Raw genomic sequence first — 25,518 nt, 5'->3', positions numbered from 1 at the left:
TGATATTGATTATATTTCTAATATAACGATAATCTTAATGTTATTCATATCCATGTTGTCAACAATTACGTTATTTATTGCTGCTATTTAATCAACATGAGTTTCGTATCCATCATCCTTAAATTCTCTCCTAACTTTTATTTTTCCTAACTCCCTTATAAGAATCGGCAGTTATGACAAGCCTTGGCTTATGCAATTGTTTTGTATTGCGCATGTCGCCATGTCCTCGGCACCCCAGGGCAGAAGAGACCCCTGAGAGGGAGAGAGCGGGCAGGGTCTGACTGGTATGGTGTTGCTGCTCATCCCACTAGCCAGAGGGCAGCACGATAAGCACGCCGTGTCCGGTTTATGGCACAGACTTCTTGTTGCGTTCTTAACGCACGTTAGCACTTGCCTAGGACTTGGCAGAGGGCAACTTCGAGAAGGGGCTGACACAGACGGCGAGTTTGTCTACATTTACAGTATGCCCGGTATATATTATGCTTAAGTTTCTATATGTTTTGATTTCTTTAAAATAAATGTTATGTCGCTGGCAGGTATAATATTGCCTGGGTGTGGTAGTGACGCAGCCCTTAATCCATCTGAGATTGATAAACTGATTACCGCTTTGTGGGGAAATCAACAGTGGTTGTCTTCTGGATAGACTCACCCCTGCCATAGGAATGGATACATTTCACCGCTGGATAAGGTCTGAAAACAAGAGATGAGTACCACCTCATTGCTCATTTGAGGAGAAATGTCGTTGATTTTCGTGGTGCCCATCCGTGTTTCATTTCTGTCTGATGAGGAAGACTACATTATTGAAGGTGGGTCCATTGCCTTTTAATTTAATAGAACATAGTATTTTTAAAGCGCTGTAATTGGTTTGACCTTCAACTTTAATGAATGAGAATTAAAAGCAAGCTCATTTATTTACTTTTGTTAAACAATATTTTAAAAATAATAATTTGGGAAATCTAACACAGCTACAGGAAGGACTGTAGTGTTAAACATCGTTATTCGGTGATTATTTTGTTCAGGGCATTTTTCTTTGTCAAAAATCAACCAATATAGAATGGTGATGCACCTCATTTGGTAATCTTCTAACCTAAAGCAAGCTATGTCACATAAAATACAAGATTACAGATGCTTTTCCACTCATCATTGTTTTAACGTAAACGCTTCCCATAAATTAAAACGGTACATGATCAACGTCGCAAAGGATGGATCAGAACTGATGCAAAATGTATCACATAAAGATGTACGACTAAATGCAGCCTGTTTCATGAATTATTCATTATTCTCAGCAGCAGTAGCAGCATCAGCAGCAGAGTGTATTACAGTGGCGTAGGCATGCCTAGACAATCCACGAATGCTGACAAAAGCATTTCCTTTCTTACTTGATATTCACACAGAATGCATAAAGAATATACACAAGCGGCCACACTGTTTGTGCGAAAGATTGAACGAGCCAAGTTAATGAAATAAAAAAATAAAACACAATCCAATTTGTTGAACATTGTATAGGGCTGTAGGAGCGAATCAATTATTGAATGTGAGCGGTGGCCGGGTGGCTCAGGTGGGACCGGCACTTTGTCAGAGCACGCATCCGGTACCACTGAGGTCCTGGGTTCGAATTTGAGCAGCCACCCATGACTAAACTGGAGTCTCAAGTGTCTGTGAGTTGATGGTCTCATTTTAGTCCCCACCAATTACTGTACTGTACAATGTTGTTATTCTTTTCACTAAATTCTGATTAGTCCTGCTCTGGGGGATGAAAATGTTGAGTTTCTTAGACATGCAAAGAACATCATGTGCAATGCATTTACAAGGTGTGCACCTCGTGTGGATAAAGAGGCTGATCAGGGTATTCAGAAGTAGTACTGTGAAATTGTCTTTTGAAGGCCATTCTCTGAGACTGTTATTTCTGAATGTAAATTTCTCCGACTCATGGCAATGGGAATGTAATTGGGAGGGGGGAAAAATACTGAAACGATTCAGGCAGCTGACGGAGGGGGGGGGGATCAGCCCAAAGCTGTGTATGTTGGGGGTGGGTGCTGGGGAGGTGGGAGAGGTATGGCTGCACTCCCCGAGGACCCCCCTTAAGCGGTCTAGAGCAGGAGGAGTCCACACGTGCGGATCTCCGCGTGCTGCGACGGCAGCCGGGCACGCGGCCAGGCCACCCGTTCCCGTGCCCGCTGCACCTGCATTATTCGTGCTGCGCGCCACAGCTGGACTTGTGGCTCCAAGTCTACAACTCTCGCGGCGTCCCCAGTATAAGCCAAGGTCTACATTGACTTTATTTTATTTTAACCGGGCTAGAACTCATTATTACCGTACATCGAGAGATAGATAGAAGAAGACATGGATCTGATAACATACACAAGTTTATGACGTAATTTGAGCTGTTCAGAAAATTAAGTGGGGCCTGGCCAGTACATGTCGCTAGAAGGGATGATGCTGATGATCAAGAATAATAACGGACGGCCAGCCAAGGGATAAGAGCGCATCTGAGAGTACGCCCATCGAGGAGATGGAGCGATTAAATCAGATCGTGTGCAAGTGCGGGGTGTTTTATCACATCACGGGATCGTGGAGAGGTGGCGGCAGTCTGGGGCTGCCTTCATCCAGCAGTAGATTCACCATCGCTGTTTTTGATGATAAAATCACGAGACCAGCATAATCGCATTTACAAGAGCGGCCTGTGTCATCAACGTGACGAAAAAGGAATAAAAGTAAAATCAGCAAGGATAATAAAAAAAATCTATACATATAAACACTCCATGAGATCCAATTTCCTGTATCACATGCTGGCTTGGTCAGATCTCTTTTAAAACATCGTAAATTCAGAGAAACATTACAAGATAAGAGTGTCCATGCTGCGAGAGGGATCCCTTGTCTGTGCATTTGTGCACCTCCCTGCACCATAATTTAAGTGAGAGAGCAGGGTAACAGATATAATACAACTTCCCTTTTCAATAAAAAAATAAATATAAGTCTAGCTCATTTGCATCACCCGAACATGAAGTTCGCATCGTGCCGCCATATGCAATGGACGTTTTAAGTTTCAGCAATTTTAAATTGGTTGCATTCTCGGATCGAGCATTCGTTAAACGTAATTACTCCCAGATTCACCAGGTCCACCGCACACTTTGGTGTGTCGTTTGTTTACAGACGAGCATCCTTTTATTTTGTGTTGTGCCACTGATGCATTTGAACATCTGTAGCCTGGCTGATTATCCTTTTAATGTGATGTGTGCCACTGCATTCACAAGACATGAATACACCACTGCGATATTTTTGCTCGACTGGCTGCTTTAGATATTTAGCGAGCAGAGGTTTTTATAATGAGCTGTTAGCACTGTGCTGTTATTAATTTAATTAGTTTACGTATGCATTGGTGTCATGTAAAAAAGCACATGGTGCCAACCTGGAAAGGCAGCTTGAATTAAACATGGGGACAGGCCCTTGCTCCACTCGTTGTTGGAAAGACATCACATTCTTTATATGTGCCCACCGCTCAAAACTAGATAAAATTTTTTACGTAAAAAATATTCATCCTGTATATGCAGTAATTGTAAAATTCACTGTACAGTAGTGTGCAATTTTATTTTGAGAATGGGCTATGTGGAATATAGTTGAGCAAGAAAGGCTCACAGAGTCCTCAAGACACTCACTCCGTGGTGTACATCTTCCTGGCCGTGTTCGCTTATCTGACTGCCACATTGCCATTATTCCTGTGAGGAGTGGGCACACGAGTGTGCGTTCTGCGTCTTGTTGTCACTACCGATGTTACAGAGCGTGCGGGAGAAACGCGCTCAATAATTGACGTGCCGGCGGAGTGCTGAACGGTGTGCGTTTCAACCCTCCTCGCGGCTCGGTGTTTCAAAGTGGTTTGCGGACTGGACCCATCCCGCTCGCATAATGAACTGCTCTGTTTGAGCATAACATAAAACATGCCAACACAAAGGGCGTCGCACCGCCTGCGTTTTATCCCGTTTACTCACTCGCTTGCTCGCTGGCTGCTGCGCGCGTGAAAAGGTGGTGACGGCGACAGCGGTGACGGTCGCGCGGGGGCATTTGCGTCGACAATCAGCCTTACTGCTGTGGTGCTGCGTCAGGGTGGCTACAATATGATGCGGATCAGTATAGCGTCTAAATGCGACAGAATCTCAAGCAGCTGTGCAGAAACAGTTGGGCATGTTTACTTTGTACAGAAAAGAGGCAGTTGGCTATGAGCAGTGGAAAAAAAAAGGAAGATCTAGAGCCTGAACTAAAGCAGAGGTCGGGAGTCAACAGCATGGATGGCTGGGCAAAGATTCTTCCAGACTATGGGGGGGGGGGGGGGGGGTTATATATTTAATTTGGGTCCCACCGAATAGGAACGTTGCCCATGTGTCACCGTCACCCCGGCAGGAGGGAAGTTGGTGCCTATCGCCAATGCTGGCTCTGGTTGAGTTGCCGCGGGATGCAGCGTGGCAGGTTGACTCAACCCTTAAATTATTAATGTGCCGGCTGCTTCTCCAGTTGCTCACGATGAGTAACATCAATCATACAAGAATTCAAATCTGGAACTGGATACTGGCCCGACAAGTCTCCTTCACCTCTCATACGGGTCTGCACTTGGATGTGTAAACATGGCGCAAAAGTTTCAAAAATTTGAATGCGGAATTTAAACGCGGCAGAGTAATTTGGTTGTAAACTCACATTTGCATATTCAAGCTCAAATACAACATCCTTGACCACTCCACCAAGGAAGTACAATCGTGCAATGTACTGTGGTTGTATAATATATAACTTGGATGTCCTTTATGAAACTACTGCTGGATGAAGTTCTCACCGCACTGTGCCGGTTATTGGGGTTCTTTGGCCATACTTCAGCACACTGGTTAGGTGCGGGTTTGTGAAAGGAGGCAGGACCGGTTCGGACATCATCTGCCACTGATATTAGTTGTGCCTGGGAAATCAAAAACTGCGGTCGCCAACTTCGCAGCGAGCGCACTGCGTTAGCCACCATGCCACTGCTGCACCCCTGTTACTATTTACAGGGTAAACCACTGTTGTATGATGACTACGACAAAATGGTTTTAGCCAACTTTGCACATTGGCTTTGTGTTAATCCGGGGCTCCACTGATCCTCTGTTCCCTGCAATCACCTTTGCCAATTTGTAAAATTGACCAGGCTATTTGCTGGGGGTTTGTTGATGACTTTAACGACGCATTATGGGCCTGTGTGGAGTTATACACCGCGTTCAAGTGGGTAGGTCGAACTTTATGGTCGACAGTGTTCCTTGTTTGCACCGTCTTGACTTCCCCATTAACTTTCACACCTGATGCCTCTACAGGCACTCAACATTTTTGCCTTGATTCCTGGTCTCCATGGAGATTCGCTGATATGTCGGGGCTCTTATGTAGTAGGAGGGGGTAAAGGTCACTCCCAGCGAAGGGCAGGTAAAACCCCAATACAAGGAACTGTGAATAGCTTCACATTGTCCAATATATCCTCTTTACAGGAATACATCCTGTAAATAAGGCACTGTGTGCATCAGTGTTGTTGGCTAGGACGACATTGTATAATTCCCTGTGTCGCAATTTGGAGAAAATAAATAACAGAGAAAAAAACATTGTTGAATCTATAAACGGCAATTTAGAATTCCTCTGCTGTTGCCATACTGCTTGCGCTTCTGCAGCACTGCGAACTGGGGCACATTTATCAGAATTATTATGAGATTGCTTGCACGCACACGCTTACGCACCTTACGCCTACTTGAGCTTGAACTATTAACGCAGATAAAAAAATAAAATAGAACAATAAAAATAAAATCACGACGTTTCGGCCACAACACAAGTGGCCTTCATCAGGTGAAGGGACCGGACTGTCCAGAAGACAGCGTTGGAGTGAAATCAGCCAAGCCCAGGTCGCGTTCTTTAAGCTGTGTGGTAGGAAACAAAGGCGCCTTGACAAAGGAATTAGCATAAAAATGAGCATGATGTACGTAGGAGGTACCTGATGGACCATGATGGACCAGGCGCGGGGGGACCATGATGGACCAGGCGCGGGGGGAGGAGAGTTTATATAATTTTGGTGTGAAGGGAAATAAGCAGCTGTGAAAGTTTGGGATATCACTAGAAAAAATATACTGTACCATGGGAAATTAGTTTAATGTTTGGTTTGATTTAGAACATCTTTCCAATGATTGCTTAATTTGAAACCATCCTCTCGGTTGAAATTGTGTCTGTGTTTGTAAACCTGAATTGCCTCGTGGACCAATCTCTGATAATAACCCATGGGTTTGCAGAGAACCTTGGTATCGGAGAAAACTATATCGTGATCACCCACAGCGTTGTAACAGTGATCAGCTACGGCAGAAGAATTCGTTCTGCCGTGTTTCAAATCTGATTTGTGCTCGCGAATTCGGTCAGAGACATGTCGTTTCATCTCCCCGATATAACAATCACCGCAGGTACAACTCAATTTGTAAACCCCGGGGTACTGTAAGTCAGGAATGACATCCTTCATGGATTTGATCAGGTCACGGATTTTGTGTGACTTTACCGAATAGAACCAAGGAGTATGGATCCTTGCAGTCACGAAAGCTTCAAATCTAGAATTATTAACGCAGAGCCAGGTCCTTCACCCTTTTAGGCTCAATCACACCGGTGAAGCCCTTCTTACTCACGTAGCTATGGGGGTGCTCTTACCGTAATATTGTAACGTGATTGTAAATACAACAAGAATAAACCATGGCTGATTATGATAATTATGGTATTAATATAGAGGCAGGGTGAATTTGGTGGCATTTTTGGCTCGCTGCTCTTATCTGTGAAATAATGTGGACAATTGAATGACAAAGTGCTACCCAGACGCCACTTTCAGGTGGCTGTTGTCTGCAGGTAAATGTGGATAATAGGATGAATGTTCTATCACATCCAGGTCAATCCTCTTGTCTGTGAAAAAAAACCACCAGACAATAGGAAAATAACATCTGCAGGATCATAGGATTCTTCGGTTGATTATTGCCACGGATAATAGGTGCCAGTGGTAATAGTGATATAGATAAGAGGCATTTCACTAATTATACTGTGATAATGAGCTGTCAGTGGGTTTGGGCAGGACACGTCACTAGAAGGAATGATGGATAATGGTCAAGAATAATAGTGGATTGGCAGCCAGGAATGGAATGTGTCTGAGGAAATGTCCACAGAGCAGATGAAGTAATGAAATCATTTAATGTGCAGGTACTAGATGGATTGTTGGATTGCATGACAGGTGGCGATGGCTTGAGGATACTTTCAAATAGCAGTGGATGGGTAATGGCCGATGATGATGATTTATAATTATCCGGCCTAGTGGCACAGTGTTACAGTCCGTGACTCACAATCAGATGTCCATGAGTTCAAATCCGGGTCTGTGGTCGACTTTTTTTGCTGTAAGTTTTTAATTCGTCCGAGGCAAATAGCACAGACACAAAGCGGTGTATGGCATCGAGCAGCTTACGCCTGGATCCTGGTTACACTGTCACGCTCCTTGCTTTAATCCACGGCACTTAACTATCGCTCGTGTGGCCGGAGAAGGTCTGGTATATGGGCAGCCTATAATGGTCGTGAATGTTAGCATCCCTGGGTTTTTATGATGGTGTTTGATGAGGTCTAAGAGAAAGGCAGGATGTTACTCATCAACGCTTTATTGCAGCTCGATGGACAAAATAGGAAAGGGATCGTAAATACTGTACTGCTAGTCGTGTTATGGCCTATAGGCTTGGCTTAACAGTACAATTACAGGGTATTTTAAAAAGATGGACCCGATTTGAAATCGCTATATCTCTGCAACCACGAACCGCCCATGAATGAAACTCTTACCACTTGAAAGGGCGGGGCATAGAGTTTCAAATGATTACCGCTAGATGACTCTCCCAGCGCACAAACAGCCCCTAGTCTCAGTCATTCGCGAGACGGTGACCCCGCAACACAAGGGGCGTTTTGCGTTCTGCAGTTCAGCAAGACTGAATCCGTAATTGCGGTCCAGCATGCGTTTCAATGGCGTTTTGGCATTGATCCGCCAATGTCAAAGAGCGTTCGTCGTTGGTACCGACAATTTGAGGAAACGGGCTGCTGTTTATGTAAGGGGAAGAGCACAGGGCGACCATGCACCTCAGAGGAAAACGTGAGAAGAGAGGCGTTTGGGACGAATTCAACTATCATCTCTATTTTGATTTAAAGCTTTCGTGACTGCAGGGATTCATATTCTTGGTTCTTTCGGTAAAGTCACGTAGAAGGGAAACAATAAAATAATAAAAATATAAAAACAATAAAATTCTCACGACGTTTCGACTGCAACACAAGCAATCATCATCAGGTGTGAAAATGTTATTGTTTTATATTATTTTATTGTTTCCCTTCTACGTGACTTTACCGAAAGAACCAAGAATATAATCTCGATGTTGTCCGTACAGCAGGTGGAGGGCACATAGAGCATTTATAAAACGGTTAGTAAAACTTGATAACTCATTAAACCGTTTTTAACTTTTCGTATAATTGTAACATGTTGTCATCGTGAAATATACTGCTTTGAAATTGGGTCCATCGTTTTCAAACACCCTAAATTATTTCAGCAAATAGTTTTGTTGCTGTCTTGGCAGTTCAGCAGACATATATTTGTGTATGGTGCTTTAATCAGTCCACTGCTGGATGAAGGCATTCCTGCACTATATGGGTCATGGGGGTTATTGAGTCAATTTCACGCTGGTCATTGTGGATTGGTGAAGGTGAGGAGCATTTAAGCACAATACAATATGACTTTTGTCTGCATTTCCCACCATGCAGCTTCGCAGCCTATATAACACATTTCACGGTGGTCGCTCATCTAAGCGATATCCAGGCCCAACCCTTTTTAGCATCTGAGCTCTGACGAGAACCGACGCATCGTAGGTGATTTGGTCATCGGGCTCAACAGACATTTGGTCTTATAATTTTTCAAGTTCTTTTAACCAAAAATTTTCAACATTCGCACGTTTTCACTCAAAAAATTATGGGAAACCTATGTATGTAAATGTTTTTTTCCCATGGAAATGAGTTTAACATAATTTCCAGCAAATGATGAGAGCGTCCGTTTTGTGGATTAATCACGGCAGCTCTTTGGCAGTGGCTTTTGAATCTGTGCAGTTTTAATATAAAGGGGGCAAATAAAACAAACACTAACAAAACAAAGGGACGTGGAGCTTTAATGAAATAGTGGCGACAGGAAATTATTTTTTGGGTTTGGTGTTTTGGCGTTTGAGCATACTTTTGTGAGCCAGAGAGCTCGCAGGGTACGACAAACAATACCATGTGTCTAATGCTTGACAAGCTGTGTGCTAACTTTTTTTTTACATATAACATACAATTATAATATTACTCTATATTTATGTGAGCCTTAAAAAATACTGGCAAGGCCACTTTTGCACATGCTATTGTTCAGGTTTAGATTTTTCACAACGCCTTATTTAATTTATAGTTTGGGGTTGATCTCTTTCCTTTGTACCCACCTCTTCCCACGGCGTCTTGACTGCAAAATATGCCTGCGTCACTCGTGCGCAGATTTAATTTTGGCACCATATGTGCAGGGAAAAAAATTAGGGTTTCGATTCATCAGGGCACCGGGTAACGTGGGAATCCTGTGGCCTTCCTTCCTCGCGGACACAGGCATTGCTCAGACACATGTTGTTAACGTCAAACGGGAGCCGGGCTCGCCTGCCTCACTCTGTTCGCATCCACGATGCATTGTGAACTCTTCGCTCGCAGCACTGTCGTTAAAGGAAACCCCCGCGCTCCACTTGAAATGTTGAAGTCTTGCTATTTAATAAGGTATTTGAAGAAAATGTCTCGGTCTGAGGACTTGTCGCTGTCTCTTTATATTAAATGTAATCATTTGGGAAACGGTTTAAATGGTTAACTTAATTTTTCTATATTTTGTCATTGTAATTTTTCTTATGGCTTATGACTGTTCACCTATTTAATTAAACTAAAATATTCTACCCTTGCAAACCTCACCAATTCAGCAGTATTCTCAGAAGAATCCTCCTACATATCTTTCTTAAAATATTTTTGTTCCACGTGGGAAGACACGAGTTCTTGAGGAACGCTCACTCACAGGACAAGGGATACGGGCATCGCAAACACTGCACGTGTACGTCTTAAACACACTGGCTGCATAAGTGAAATTTCATGGTCACCCATCATGGCTTGAACTGGAATTGTTGATTGAGGACCCAGATCCCTGTTTGGCCAACTGACCCAGCAACCCGGTCAAATAAATGAATGAAAGTGTGGTGAGCGAACCCAGGGGCACGGGTGGCGGTGGTGGCGTGCTCTCTCAACATGCCTCGCGCGATCATGACTCGCTGTGACATGAGGGGGCCACGGGCGGTTTAAATAATGCACTGCCCGCGCGTGAAAGGGTTACCACTGAACCGTGATTTAATTGTTCCAAGGGCCGCATGGGGGAAGGGACGACGGTGGAGATGGTGGGCCTGCTCACAGGAACGCGCGTGTCTTTCGCATAGCATTCACTGCTTATGCGTGATCCGTGTTGTACTGTACTTACGCCTCAAAACTCAGTGCTGTGCAGAAAGCAAGAGGCCTGTACTGCATATGGACAGACTAACCGTGCCTTTGACCAAATCACCCGTAACGCACCCGTCTCGTCAGATCTCATAAGCTAATGCAAGCACTGGGTAGTGCTTGCATGTGCTGCCATCATGCACAATAAACAGGTTCCTATAGGCTGCTTTAGGCCGATGTGATTGGCAGCAGAGGGCAGTGCAGAAAAATGCAATGTTGTACTGTACTACTATGCTCCTATGTCTACGCTCCCCACCCTCACAAGCCCGAATTGACCAGCATGGTGAAGTATGGTCATATGACCGCACGACCAATAAGGTGTGGAGAAGCTCTTATCCAGCAGTGAATTTACGAAAGGGCTGTACGTGTACTGCATGTAGATGTGGGTGACTGAATATCCTTGTGGTTGGGGCACTTACCACTGAGCCATCTGCACAGTCAGTGGTTTGATTCCTGGAGCTCTGTAGTAATTTAAGCAGTGATTACTGAAATGCATCGACATTTAAAGTGGATTTTAAAACCCATTTGACTTTATCATTCAGTGAAGTCGTTGCTTGTTGTCGCCTCAGCCCAACCTTGAAATTTGATTTTTTTTTATTTCTTCTGCTGCCAATTATATTTCAATTGCACTGTTGGGTTCATGCCGTAAGGCGACAACATTTCCACTCAGAACTCTCACAGCAAGCAATGCAGGACATTGTGTGGGAGAACGGCCTGGAAAAATGTCGCAGGAATAGTTCTGAAGTCACTTGAACAGACTGAGTGTGGCAGTTCAATGAAACCAAACTGCATGTTTTTCAAAGCCTGGAAAGAAATCATAGAGAACCATTTTCATCACAGTTAGCCGAAACCTGGAATCAAACCCGGGTTTGTGCCGTATGGCTCTTATGTGTTGCCAAGCTGTACTGGGTGTTGTTAGGCATTGGGTCAAACGTTTCGCTAAATGGAACTTCTTCACGAGCTGGAATTAAAGGGAAATATCAGACACCATGCCAAACGACACGTGGTACAAAATGAAAATCACGGAAGAGCTGTCAAACCCAGGTACTCATCGGCTTAAATATGGATTTGGCCCCCATGAGCCACACAGCTACCTCAGGCTGCACTGTGGAAATGTAGTTGGGTGATAGACAAGAGGGTCGAGTGACTGTAATTAAGTGCAGTGGAAATTGCTCACAAAAACAAACCTGTGCTTCGCCCCCTTACCCCGTGGGCGATTGTGCAATGCATGGAGGCGTTCTGCACCCCGGTATTGCTTAGACAACCTCTTGGCATGCGTGCCAATGTCACCCACCGGCCCGAGCTCAAAGAATGAATGAGCAAATGAATTAATGCACAAATTGGTTTATAAATCGATGCATTAGTACATTAGAGCTTCAAGGCTAGGGCCGTTTAGAGTGTGAGTGAAGTTGTTGGTTATGCTGCTTTGGTGCCTTTTGCTCTCTTCTGTGACGAGTGCAGCTCCTCCCTGATGTGTAAACTGTTGCGGTTTTGAAATTCTCATGTTGCTGTTTACTGCAGTAAAATGAAGTGGTTAATGTTATTTATTTAAGCAAGTGAGGTCCTTCTTCTTGGTTCTTTCGGTAAAGTCACGTAGAAGGGAAATAATAAAAATAAAGCATATTTTAATATGTTTTGTTTTTATTATTTTATTATTTCCCTACTACGTGACTTTACCGAAAGAAGCAAGAAGATGAATCCATGCAGTCACGAAAGATTTAAATCAAAAATCAAGTGAGGTCCCATTAAGATTATCAATATCTGTTTCTCCATATGTATTTTCTCTCTCCTATTACTTTGGCTGTGTGGATCTCCATCCAGCTCTTCTTTTTGTGTGTGGTTCACCTTCAAGTATGTTTCTCCCATCTCTCCGTGTCTCTAGTTTTTGTCTTTATTTATTCTCCTTTTGTCTGTATACAGTCCATCTGCCTGTGTCTATCAGATTTTCTGTATGTCTGTCTATGTATCTGCCTGTTACTGGTAGGAATGAAGTTGTAAACTGAGTGTACCAGCCTGCAATAGATTAATCCGTCCGTCCGTCCGTCCCCTTTCAATAGTTTAACGAAGTGAAATCTCGTGCTGTTGGGGTGTAAAAATAAAATTGCGCAAAATTCCAATGTTCCTACCAGCCCACCCTGCAGGGACCTGTTCATCCATCAGTTTATCTCTTCTCTCTTATTCTCCTCTCGTTTTGTCTTGCCTTCTGTCCTTTCTGCCTTCTTCCCCCCCCCCCCATCTCCCCCACCTGCTCGTTCTTAACGTGTCTCCCTTTCTCTACCCATACCCCCACCCCCCCCCCCCCCCCCCAACGCGCACGAAGCGGGCACTTTGCGGTGGTGAAGCGGTGCCGCGAGAAGACATCGGGCGAGGAGTTCGCAGCCAAGCTGATCCGGAAGAGCCGCTCGGCGCGCTCAAGTCGACGTGGCGTGGTGCGCGAGGACATCGAGCGCGAGGTGAACGTGCTGCGAGGGCTGCGCCACCCCAACGTCATCGCCCTGCACGATGTCTTCGAGAGCAAGGCCGACGTCATCCTCATCCTGGAGCTGTGAGCCATCGCCCCAGTCCCGGCTTGGCCCGGCCTTGCCTTGGTGTTTTTTTTTTTTACCCGTCGTCTTTCTCTGCTCCCCGTTTACTCAACTGCGCAATGACACGTCCATTCATTTAGACATATGTGAATAAGAAAAAAAGATTCCCACACTTCCGTTGCACACGTCAATTTCGATCGTGCAAGAATCAATGGTTTTTTTTTATTTTTTGCGAATTGTGTGGAAATAATGTGATAAGTCAACATTTAGGCGAAGGCAGTGAATTATGCCTTGGTGTCTAGTGATGTCTAAATCCGCCCTGGGCCCTCCCTTCACTAACCCGGACTGACCAACATGGTGATGTCCGGTCACGAAACCCCCCATGGCATGGGGAGGCATGAATTGACAAAGCTCTGTAAATTATAATAATATTATTAAAATAATATCTGCATATGTATGTAACAGTGTATTTCAAGATGCTGTCATCGAAAATGTTGTATTTGTAGTCCCCATTAATTCTTGTTAAGTTCCTTTTGTTCAGTGGCTGTGCCAAAATGAAAGTTTGAAAAGCTATGCCATCCTAGCACAAGTGTCGCCTGAGATGCAAGGAATTGGTAGCAACGACATTTCATGCCCTTCAAAGCAACCTTGACGGTGCGTTCATGTTGCTTATAGAATTCTTGTAGTTGTGGTGGTCATTGATAGAAATAGGTCGGCATTTGCCAGGATCCTTTTCCTCAGCAAATTACCGAGAAAACAAAAATTGCCCTCGCGTTAATAACTGTAATGCGTTTAAAATGTCGTTATTTTTTTGCATCATTTCCCCGTGGACGTTTTGTTGAACTTTAAATCGCATGGTAAACGGCAATGCGTCCTTTTACTGTTTCACATCCACAGTGTGTTTGAAGGACGGTAGCTGACGTTGGGTGCACGGCAGCAAATATAGTGCCGCAGTTATGACCAGCAACATAACGGCGTCAACCCCTAATGGATCGTCACCATAATGTATTGAAGGGAATTTTCAATTGGGTTCACAACTCGTGACTTTGTCGAGTCTTTACGATACGTGACGCAATTACGATTTACATGGTTGTCACTCGGCGGGCGAGCCTTGCCCACAGGGGATTCTTGTTCAGCGACTACGCCCGCAGATGTCAGATTGATTCTGTTCAAGGGACACCATTGTATTATGCATTCTCGTATATTTTTTTGTTTGTTGATACAACTTATGACGCATAACGTCATTGCTAAACGTGTCGCTGAGCAAAAATTGGACAGTGAACATTGAGGGAAATGCTCAAATTTATGTATGTATTTACGTTGAACTTTCGCCCCATATGTAGCCAACCGTGCTAATTGCAGTTGCGGGGGAAGGACAACAAACTAAACACAAAAAGCAATTGTCAAGAAATGAGTTTTCATTCTAGATTTAAAAGTGCATAGCTCCAGTGGCTTCCTAATCTCGGAACGAACAGCGTTCTAGTCAGTACATCTGAAATCATTTATTTTAAAAAATTACATTTAAATGTGTTCAAGTATGTACAAGTGTCATTTTGGAAATCGGAGAGTTTTTTTTTAGGTTATAGTATGTTTGTTCTTCTCAGCGTGACGTAAAGCTTGGAATTATGGCCACCCCTTTCCGTAACGCGGGGAGATAGCCATAGAAAGGTCAACCATTTCTTGAGTGGCAATGTTTCACCATGTCTAATTGAAGCTGTGTGCTAGCCAAGAAAACAGGTCAGTGTTTCTTAATTTAAAAAAGCACTTTACAAATAAATAGTACACGTGCATAGCTTTTTGGGGGAAATACTGTAGTTGTTGGTTGAGTTGATTGTAGGTTTGTTAATTGTTTATTTCCTTTATTTGAAATGAAGGTAGATTTAAATTATCAAATTTTTATTTGTGCCAGTGCATTGACAGTTGTGCCAATGTCACATCCGATGCAGATATAATTGTGACTTTGCCACTCGCTGTTAGGGACAGGTACTCCCAATGATGAGCTGAACGGAGCGCTGAATTTAAAATACGCTCATTTTACGACGCGCAATTTACAGAAATGGTACCTCCTGAGCACTGTGCTATTAAAACCCAAAAGAGTTTTCGAACGTGACCCACTATTAATCTGTCAAACTCAGAGGCTTTCTGTACAGGGTTGTGGCTGCCCGCCCCACGAAAGAAACTTGTACTGAAGAGCCACACAGTGGAATAAAATTGGAAATTAAATTTGTGCTTAAGATGAAAGTCGATCACTCCCACAAGAGCATATGCCTTCACCCAGTGTGACAAACGGATGCTTTTCATGTTGTCACCCTTTGTCCCTGGTATGTAGTTCTCGTTGAATTAAATTGTCCTTCTGAGCTTGCAGCTGTTTCCTGATTCGAACAGGCAAAAAAAAACGTGTCCCCAGAACTGGGTCCGTTTGCCGAAGGAGTCTCTGATATGTGGTTTAAATGCTCACCCGCAGCATTTGACAGGTTGAGCTTGCGCACACATTTTTAGATACTGCGAGTGTGTATGCTTGTGTCGGGAGCAGTAGTGCAGTGGTTAGCTCGCTGCACTGCAAACCCGGCGACACGAGTTCGATTCCCACTCCTGGTCAACACCAGTGACAATTATCTGAAGTGGTGCAGGGCTTCCCCTTAGTTCGACTCGGCCTCAAGTGAGTACTTGGTGCGGTGTGTTAATATCGCTACGGGGGAGACAAAGGCAGCCGGGCGTTGGTGCTGGCTATCCCCACCCCCTTGTGTGCCATACTGGCCTTTATAGGTGTCGCTTGCTAACAGCACTTGCCCAAACAGTCTGTTAAGGCTATACGGGGGATCTTTGTCTGTGTGCACTTATGTGCCTGCGCTTGTGCATTCGTTTACACTGCCCAGGCACACGTACAAAAATGACACTGCACGTTTCCAGTGTGAGCTCTGCTCATTCAAACCGAACAAGTGCATATAAACGGCAGCGATCCACGCCCAACTCGAGCCCAAAAGTAGTTCATTTTCTATCGGGCTAGTTTGTTTTGCAGTTTTGGTTGACTGAATATTCCTAACAAGCTGAGGGTGATGGTGCGGGCAGGCTCAGGGAAGTGTGAAAGAGCACACCAGTGAAAGAGAGGTGGGTGGGACAGGTGTAGGGGGTTGGTGGCCACAGCGATGTTGGTTGCTATTGAGTGTGCAGGTGGTGCAACTGCTCGTAGGCCGAAAGAGCCTAGGTGCCAGGCTACACATTTGTTTTTTTATTTAATCCTTGCACCATGGACCATGCTAACCATGATTCAGCACTAGGTGGGCCTTGGTGGGGGGGGGGGGGGCGGTTGAATGAGCACGGGATGCTGGGTAACCTTGGATTGGATTCCGCCGCTGATATGTCCCTCGAGCAAACATCCCAAAACTTGGCGTTCCATCTCGGTGACGCGGGGCGCGGTGGCGATGCAGCTGTTGCCGTGGCCACATGTGACGCGGCACACTCTGGCATCGTGTGCAGCTGCCCCCCTCCAATGCCATCGCGTGAGCCCAAATGCAAACGGGGCTTCTCTTGCGCAAGGATCGTGGGATTTGGCGGTACGACGGCACGGTGATCGTTGCCGCCCGTTCCTCTGAGCGCGATCGTAAAACTGGGCAGATCGTGCAGTTGGCGGGGAGCCCCTGCTTAGAATGTAAAGTGCGTTGCAAGCGCGATGTTTTTCGCGCGGTGGGATCTTTGTAAGATTGTTTCCAGCTAAAGGCAAATGTGCAGCTCTTTCAACCGATTCGATGGTGCAGGTTTTTGCAATTTTTGTTTCCCCATTTCATTTTCGTATTTCCTCATTGATGAAAACCATCAGACCGAGCCCATTTGTCTACACCACTTGTTTTAATGTAGGTCTATATGCATTCGGCATTTAATGATTCAACTTCACCGAATAGAGACATTGTAATGATTTAGGGTGGCAATTAATTTGAGTAATTAATTATTTTTACTTTGTTCCACTTCACCCACTTACCCTAAACGTCTTGTTGGCATATAAGTTGCATATAGGTTACATAGATCATATCAAAGAAATTCTCACAAACATGATTCAGTGCATATATCTTTGAGCATAATCTATTTTAATCGAGGAAAAGATGCATCGTTACATGCCTAATATACATGTACTCCATAATATCTAATGTGTCGGACCTATAGGCATTCTATGTGACTGCATATGACATGCACACAATCGCAGTACATATATATACACACCCATAGTACAGTTTTTTCCAAAGTTAACCATCGTTTCATGGGCTATCGTTGAATGGCATTGACGTAAAGCAGACTGGCTCGTGTTTTTTTTGGCTGTGTAAATGGCATCGTCGTCCAATGCAGCCTGCAAGGTTTGGAGAAAGGAAAAAAAACTGGGATTTTTTTTTTCAAGTTCTGTCATCTGTGAAGCCTCATTGAAAGGCTGTTCTCCCGCTTTGCTGAGCAATTTTGCTGGCCACTTTGTTAAATCGAGCTTCATTTGTACGTATGGTTTGCCACCTCCTGAGGTCCATATCATGGAGAGAGAGAAATTGTATCACAATACCAGAAGGGGAACATGTATAAATGCATCGGCTTGAGTGGTGTGTTTTTGTTATGCGGCTGACAAAAACCAAGACCCGAGACAATCCTGGGAAAATCAGGACGGGTGACAATCGTTGTTAAAGACGGTGCTGTTCCTTGACAGTCCCCTGCACAGGATGTGTTTTTTCTGCTGCATCACTCGCCTGGGTCCTTTTATCACATGATACAAAATGGAGCCGTGGGCGGCTCATTGATCAACACTGCAGTTACATGCCTGATGTCTACAGGCAGGTGCTCAGACATGCTGCATCTTGGCATCTATAAATGATTAATCATCCTCTGCCCCGGAGTAGCCCTATCAACTGTGATGTCTGCCTCTCCTGTCACCGGGAAACGTGCAGTAAATGTTGCATCGGTCTAAAGGGAATTGGCAGATAAGTAAAAGGGTCGGATATAAGCACATTTGTGTAAAAAAAACAATTACATCATGTGCAAATAGGTCGCAAGAAGCAAGTGAACATACGTGAGATTAAGAAGACATTCCTGCATGTGAAATGGTCAGATATGCGAACTTTGATTTTTAAAAACGCCACGTACAGATGGGTTCCTGGAATATAATTGAGCGCACACTAGACTTTACTTTGCTCTACATGTCAGTGAAGGTGTGCAAGGCTAAGAACACATTACTGTTTTGCGAAAATGTGTTTGCGAACATGCGTTAAAAAATACCATGCACATATACTGCAATGGGGTGTGGGCGGTTAATTGGTCAGGGCGGTTTTGTGATTGGGCGGATATGCGACGTTGTACTGTGTACATATCTAAGCTCTGGCTGTGCGGTGGCTGCTGTCATCACCAGGGTGTCGGGCGGCGAGCTGTTTGACTTCCTGGCGAAGAAGGATGCCCTTAGTGAGGAAGAGGCCACCGAGTTCATCAAGCAAATCCTGGATGGCGTGCACTACCTGCACTCCAAGCACATCGCGCACTTTGACCTTAAGGTGAGAGTACTGGAGTCAAATGGTGGGGGGGGGGGGCGACACTCGGGCTATGAACTCACAGATTTGAAGATCTTGGTGTTTGCTGCGCCCCAGGCTGGTTTTCTTGTCCCATTGGAAGTCACGCTTCCACGTTGCGATTAAACGTGTTTTAGAAGCAGAGAGCACATTTTATTTGAATGTAATTTTTGAAACCTCAAAAAAAAAGAATAAGTCGGTCGTTCGTTTGTAAGCGTTGACCACAGTACAGCTCTGTGTCATGTCACTGCTGGACGAAGGCCTCCCCCATACCATGTCGGACGTGGGGGCTGTTTGATCATACCTTACCACAGGTGGTCACTGTAGTTTGGTGTAGAGGGAAGGAGGTGGGTCTTTACCGGTTCGGCTATCACTCTCCACTCATATTCGCCTTATCTGCACACATTCGTTACCCGCGCATGAATTGCTAATCTTAAACATATAAAGAAGAGTCCTGTGGATGGCAGCAGCATTGACTTGAAAAACAAGCATTTACTGAGTTACAAAATCTTATTTAGCCATTGCTTAGAATTGAACTCAGGTTTTCAGGGTCGGTAAGTGCTGTGTGTTAACCAATGCCCTCCCGCGCTCAATCCCTGGGTCAGTACCATGTACTAAAATATGTTCGCGCTGCACAGCGTTATGGGAAATCCTCACAAAGTCGCAGAGGACCTAAAGGAGCATTTTATTGCCGTGGTTGTTACACGCGTTTGTCACCGCGGGAGTCATGTCCTGCACGTTTCATCTCGGACAAACGGCGGTGGTTTACGCGCTGCACTTCGTTGAAATGGCTCGAGCGTCGAGAACTGGTGTATGGTTTTAATGGCAGCCGTTCTTTGTGGTTTGTGTTTCGTTGTCAAAAGCCAGAGAACATCATGCTGCTCGAGTGCAATCAGCCAAATCCACGTATCAAGCTCATCGACTTCGGTCTGGCGCACATCATCGAAGAGGGGATAGAGTTCCGCAACATCTTCGGCACACCCGAGTTCGTGGGTGCGCGCCTTGAGTCAATGTCACTAATCTACGAGTTCCATCTCTTTCCTTCTATCGATGTAATTCAAAGTATCCAGTCTCTCCATGCTTATTTGCGCCTTTGTTTATCGCAGGTGTATTTGTTATCATATCCAGATAAATAAACGCATCTTTAGAGATGCTGGACAAACCAGAATGGTATTGTGTTGCATCGAGTGGTTCTCTTTTGTTCACGTGCACACTCATGTCCTGTGCGCCCGCCACTGCCCTACAGCTCCCGAGGTGGTGAACTACGAACCACTGGGGTTGGAAGCGGACATGTGGTGAGTGTCCTTCCCCATGTGAAACATTAACATACACCATAACTAACTTGACCACACTCCTTGTAGGACTGAGTCTTTGAGCTGCAGAGAACCAATGATTATGCCGATTAGATGTACTCATGTCACTTCTAGCTATTGTTCACAATTGTACCCAGTAGAAAATATGTAAAGATGCATAGATTCATCAAGTAAAACAATCTCAAGATGCATCCATCGAATCACATGCATTAGAAGCGATGTTTTACAGTGAATGTAGAGTACTTGCATATGTTATGCCATGTCACGTTTACGCTGTTGGCCCAGACAAAACTGGACGTGTTAGAAAAAGAGAAAACAATATGAATGAGATGGCAAAAATAAGACGACATAGAATGAATTATGAACTCAAAGCGTGACCCCCAAAATTTTGATAATTCACGAAATCGCTGAGTAGGAGGACCGGTGCAATGTTGCGGGCCTACCTAATTAGGGAAAAATCTGAACGCAAAGCACAAGTGAAACAATTTACAGTACACACTCGTTTTCATGGTATGAAGCAAATATTTTTTTTATGTTGGGAACGAAATGTAATTGAAATTTTAAGTAACACACTAAGTAACACGCACTCCTTTTTCTTCTTTCAGGAAGGTATTTAAAGATGTTAATGTAACTGGTGTTTTCATTTTTTTTACAGGAGTATTGGAGTCATCACGTATATATTGTGAGTAATACCATTTGATCACAATTCAGTATAAGATCGTAAAAGCATGCCACATCTCTACAAAAACACCATGAACACTGCTTCAACGAGATTGTGTCAATGTTCAATCCATGTTTGTTACATACATGGAGAGGAGTACAAATATAATTCGGTTTACATTCATACTAAGATCCGGCAATCGTTTGTGATGTCGGAATGAAAATAATCCTGTTTCTGAACAATATTTATTTAAAGTTTGCTTCATTTCCTGTTGCGGTGTTAATATTTTTGCGCAGCCTTGGAACGACCCCTGCCCCCACTTGCTTTTCGAAAATCTCAAATAAAGAGTTTCTCCACTGCTCTTACGCACGCACGTGTGTGTTTGTGGAGATTTTTCTGACCCTCTTGACCTTTGAAGTAACCGCCTGGCCTTGTGTGTCCAGGCTGAGCGGCGCCTCTCCCTTCCTGGGCGATAGCAAACAAGAGACGCTCACCAACATCACCGGGGTCAAGTACGAGTTTGACGAGGAGTACTTTGATCAGACGAGCCAGCTGGCCATGGATTTCATCCGCAGGCTGCTCGTCAAGGATCCCAAGTGAGATATTTTCACCATCGACACTAACTCCAGAACATCCCCCATTCCCGGGTTCTTTGGTTGAGTCGGAAGAACAACGTGGACTGTCCCACTGTGGAAAGAGGTGGGGATGTGGCTGAAAGGCTAAAGGGTAAAGGCAAAGGTGCCTTTTGGCATTTCTGGGTAGAATAATTCCCTCCCCCCTCCCTCGAGAATTGATATATGAGGTATCACAATTCACGGTTGAGATTTAATAAAAAATGTTTTTACATTGTGCTGAATGCATCGACTTGTATTGGCTGGCAGTGTCTCATGAACCCATTAGATGTACCGACATGTAAAGCATGTACTGATACTTGATGTTTGTATCGCGACCTATCTAACCATGATTGTGTAACTAAGATCTGTAATGTATAACATCTGTACCATCACAGGATGCCCATGAAGTAGACCCTAACAGATTATTGGGCCCTTCCCACCAACTTAAATATAATCTATATTATGCGTATGTGTGTATGTATGTTGAATTTCTTTCACACACCAACCGTGCACAACACGGCTATTGTGTGAGTACAGAGCTACGTCTATCAAATGCTGGGTGAAGGCCTACCCACGCCGTGTCAGCCATGTTTGACCATACTTCACCATGCTGGTCAGTGCGGGTTGGTGAATGGTGGACCACTTAAAATATCACTTGCCACTTTGGCCAGGGATCGAATTTGGTCACTGGGTTCATCGGGCAATGTATTAGTATAGTGTATACTAATCATAAAAGATCACGTCTCATACTGATATCATTATAGCTGACATTGAACTGCCAGGTAAAGGTGTTAGTTGTGAGAGGTTGATGTGACCTGTCTTGCGTCTGATATGGGTTACCCAGCAGTGTTTCCTTTTGTCTGTGCTAGCCTGTGCCCTGTAAGTCCAAACATCTGTTGAGAAAAGGCTTCCGTTCAGGCCATAAAGACCAGTAAGTAGTCCGTGCAGATTGACGCAAGCATGGCTGAGTAGGCAGAATAGTTTGGAGATAATCGCTCAAACTTTAAAGTGGGCAGAGGGGCCGTAATGCGTGAGCCGCGTGAGGTTTTGACACTTGCCTTTTAAAAGGTCATAACTTGTGCAGGTGTTCGTATTAGTACAGTAGAAACCCCTCTTAATGATGGTAATTGGTTCCACGCAACCGGTCGTTAAGCGATTTGCGTTAAGCAAGTATAGGAAATGCATGTTAAAGGCTTCATTTGTTTCGATAGTATCAAAAGGTACCCTATTCACCCAAAACGTTTACCTTATATACTTTCAACAATGGATATTAATACATAAAAATGCTAACAACATGATAAACGCATCATATTGAAATAAACATGGTTAATCAATGCATTAATTCATGTTCAGTGTACCCACAATAGCCCGTCGTTAACAGGGAAACGGTCGGGTATGGTCGTTAAGGGGGGTGCTACTGTATTCTGTAGTTAAAGGCGAATGTCCAATTAAAAAACTGAAAAAATGTAGTTATTCAGCACAAACAGAGAGCGTTTTTAGGATAAATGGACATACAACACAGTGCAGCACTTTAAATTAACAAATCAATTGAGGAATGTCCCAACACCACTGTGAGGCCCAATTAACTTTTTGTCAGACAAAGCAGCGTGGGCTCTTGATTCATGACGCGGTTTGTCTGGTGTGCCTCTAAGGGATTATTGAAATGCGGTAGTTGAGCATTGTGTGTGTTTGCTTCTCACTGTGGGTTTAATTTCCTTGTTTTGATTCCCTTGCCTTGGTCTGGCACCAAAGCAGCCACCGTGGTCACAACCTATGGCAGCCAGGGTTGTTATGGGTGTTCAAGCTGCGGTTTATGATGTGAATTCCACTTATTTTTCTTTGTTGTACTGTACAAGCAAGCTTTAACTTTTTCTTGGAAGTGTTTATAGATCCCCTTTTATTACAAATGCGTAGTGAGGGCACTGTCGAAATCATTAATGAACCAGAGTTGATAGGAAAACCATGAGCACGGGCACGTGAGCGTTTGCGACGTGGTAGATAACACTGCACGTACCACACGTCTGTCAGCTTTTTTTTATGAGAAGAAAAAATTGTAATAATAGCAGTCATAACCGGCTGTGGTCTATCCACGCTCCGTCTCCGCTGTGGTTGCGCTCTGGAGCATCGTCACTCCTTTGGCTCACCGCTCTCATGAGTTTTGACCACTGCCCATCATTCCTTCTCACTCGGGTCAGGATCGTATAAGTGTGATAAAATGTGTCAAATGAAGTTAAATCTTTATTTACAACCAGACGACAGCCCAAGGGAGGGCGGTGGGAAATTGAACAAGTCGAATAACGCCGTTCAGAGCTGACTGGGCAGTTTGACGGCTGATCGAAAACCTTAGCCCTACCTATTTACCGTGCCTCTGTCCTCATCCGCAGGAAGCGGATGACGGTGAAGGACTGCCTATCTCACCCGTGGATCAAGGCAAGTGAATTTTGGGTCGATCGTTTTGATTGCAGAGCGTGGGGTGGGTCTCGCCGTTTGTCCCACCACTTCTGTTTCGTGGCCGCGTTCGTTGAGTGACGACACGACACCGGGCGAGAAAGACGTGACGCTTCAACCGGTGCAGCTTTTACAGCACTCCCATCCTCGCATGATTCACCAACCCCAAAGCTATGCCTGGTACATACAGGCATAATGTGTGGCATTTGCATGGAATTATACCAAAGGTGGTTGGCCTGGGCTTTCCCTTGCAACTCAAGTTTCCTCCCACATGTAAAAATAAGTAATAATAAATTGGCTATACAACCTGAAAAGGACTGGTCTGAAGAGGTCCTGATACTAAAGTTTTGTTCTCTGGGTAAAATGTTTTTAATGTATTCATACTTTAATGCCCTCATTGGCAAACCGACGCAACGAGAACGCAATTGTTTGCTGTTGGGTCGTCCTTTGATCTGGCTATTGCTGCAGTAAGCTGTTATGCATCAAAGGTGGACTTATTTTAGACATAGTCACCGTGTGCCAACATTTTAAAAAATACATTCCAGGCGTACATATTTTTTTTCTACATCAACATTTTTTTACTTGCATTTTTTCCCATCGCTGCTGCACAGCCCAAGGACACGAGGCAAGCCCTGAGCAGGAAAGCTTCAGTTGTCAACATGGAGAAGTTCAAGAAGTTTAATGCCCGGCGGAAGTGGAAGGTACGGTAACCCATTATCGTCATTGGTTATTGTTCTTCAGGTTTTTACAGGGAAGCAAACGCAGTGCCAAGGTTGAACCAGCAAATAGATATGAGTAATGATGCGTAGAAACGGTGATTTATAGACTACTAAAGGCACGCTTTTGACTATTGTATCAGTCCTTGCGTAATGTCACGTGAGATCGCCATACAGCCAGCAAATGTTCATACCAGCTGATTGAAATTCTTGTCTGCTAAGAAAAGTGTGGGCAGATCAAATCAGTATCAGAATCTTTATTGGTCCTGGAGGAATCTGATGAGCTAAGAAGCTCTTTTTCACAGATATCCGGTAGGGGCGGGTCAGCAAGTTAAAAGTTAAAAACTAAATGTCAGCACATGCAAAGGTGAAAGAAATGTAAACCACACAGCATCAAGCATGCTAGTTAGGTTACTCTGAAAATCCATTTCACGAAAAGGCTAAACTAGTATTTAATTTGATATTAAAAGATGAGTAACATATGTGTGTGTACACACACACACACATGCACACACATGCACACAATGCGTGTGCTGACTCACTGGCTGATGGTTTTTTTGTATGTGTAAAAACAAACCTATTCCGGAGGGGCCCAAACAAGCGTCCACGCTTATTGTCGGGTCCATGACGTGTAGTCACAGTTGTCACGATGGAGGCTATTGTTTTTGTTGTGACCACAATTCTTTCGGCAGCAATCGGTGCGACTCATCTCCCTCTGCAACCGCTTATCTCGCTCCTTCCTGTCACGGAGCAACCTCAATATCAACAAGAGCACGGACACGCTGGTGAGAGACCCGAACTAGAGCTGTCGTTCGTCTTTGTAATCGCGGATGCATGATGGTTTTCATTGTCTTATTCTCGTGCTTTGTTAACACACCAGCTAGCACCATCCTGTTCTAACAATGAGGTGAATTTTTGTCTAAACTGCAATCGTTGATAAAACTACATTGAGTGAGTGACGCTGAAGCCTTCATCATACTTCACTCCCCTGCACAAATTTTGGTCGCAAATTTTTTACAAAGTCAAAACATCAGCATAACAGATGGATAAATGACGTTTATTTTATCATGTATAAAAACAGTGATTGATAGTGACAACCAGGATTAACTTTAGGGATCATCTCGGACTCCTT

General features: G+C 44.3%; 1 protein-coding gene across 5 annotated transcripts in view; it reads left to right on the top strand.

The window, feature by feature from the left end:
• DAPK1 (death associated protein kinase 1) overlaps positions 1 to 25,518 on the top strand; it is a 70,321-nt gene that overhangs the window by 14,699 nt on the left and 30,104 nt on the right. For 3 of the 5 annotated variants that reach the window (XM_032953327.1, XM_032953329.2, XM_032953328.2), the window contains 9 exons: positions 12,899 to 13,123; positions 18,481 to 18,619; positions 19,498 to 19,627; positions 19,881 to 19,929; positions 20,603 to 20,629; positions 21,052 to 21,204; positions 23,607 to 23,652; positions 24,282 to 24,371; positions 25,079 to 25,171. In XM_032953327.1, coding sequence (XP_032809218.1) covers positions 12,899 to 13,123; positions 18,481 to 18,619; positions 19,498 to 19,627; positions 19,881 to 19,929; positions 20,603 to 20,629; positions 21,052 to 21,204; positions 23,607 to 23,652; positions 24,282 to 24,371; positions 25,079 to 25,171 — 952 coding nt within the window. Of the gene's footprint in view, positions 1 to 12,898; positions 13,124 to 18,480; positions 18,620 to 19,497; positions 19,628 to 19,880; positions 19,930 to 20,602; positions 20,630 to 21,051; positions 21,205 to 23,606; positions 23,653 to 24,281; positions 24,372 to 25,078; positions 25,172 to 25,518 lie in introns of those variants that run through there. The other 2 variants (XM_032953330.2, XM_076066833.1) reach the window with 2 other exon arrangements.

This window comes from Petromyzon marinus, chromosome 13 (assembly GCF_048934315.1).
Source record: "Petromyzon marinus isolate PM22_M1 ecotype Great Lakes invasive population chromosome 13, UKy_Petmar_22M1.pri1.0, whole genome shotgun sequence".
Taxonomy (NCBI): domain Eukaryota; kingdom Metazoa; phylum Chordata; class Hyperoartia; order Petromyzontiformes; family Petromyzontidae; genus Petromyzon; species Petromyzon marinus.
The sequence above is the reverse complement of the archived record's forward strand: the minus strand, read 5'-3'. Positions and strand labels throughout refer to the sequence as shown.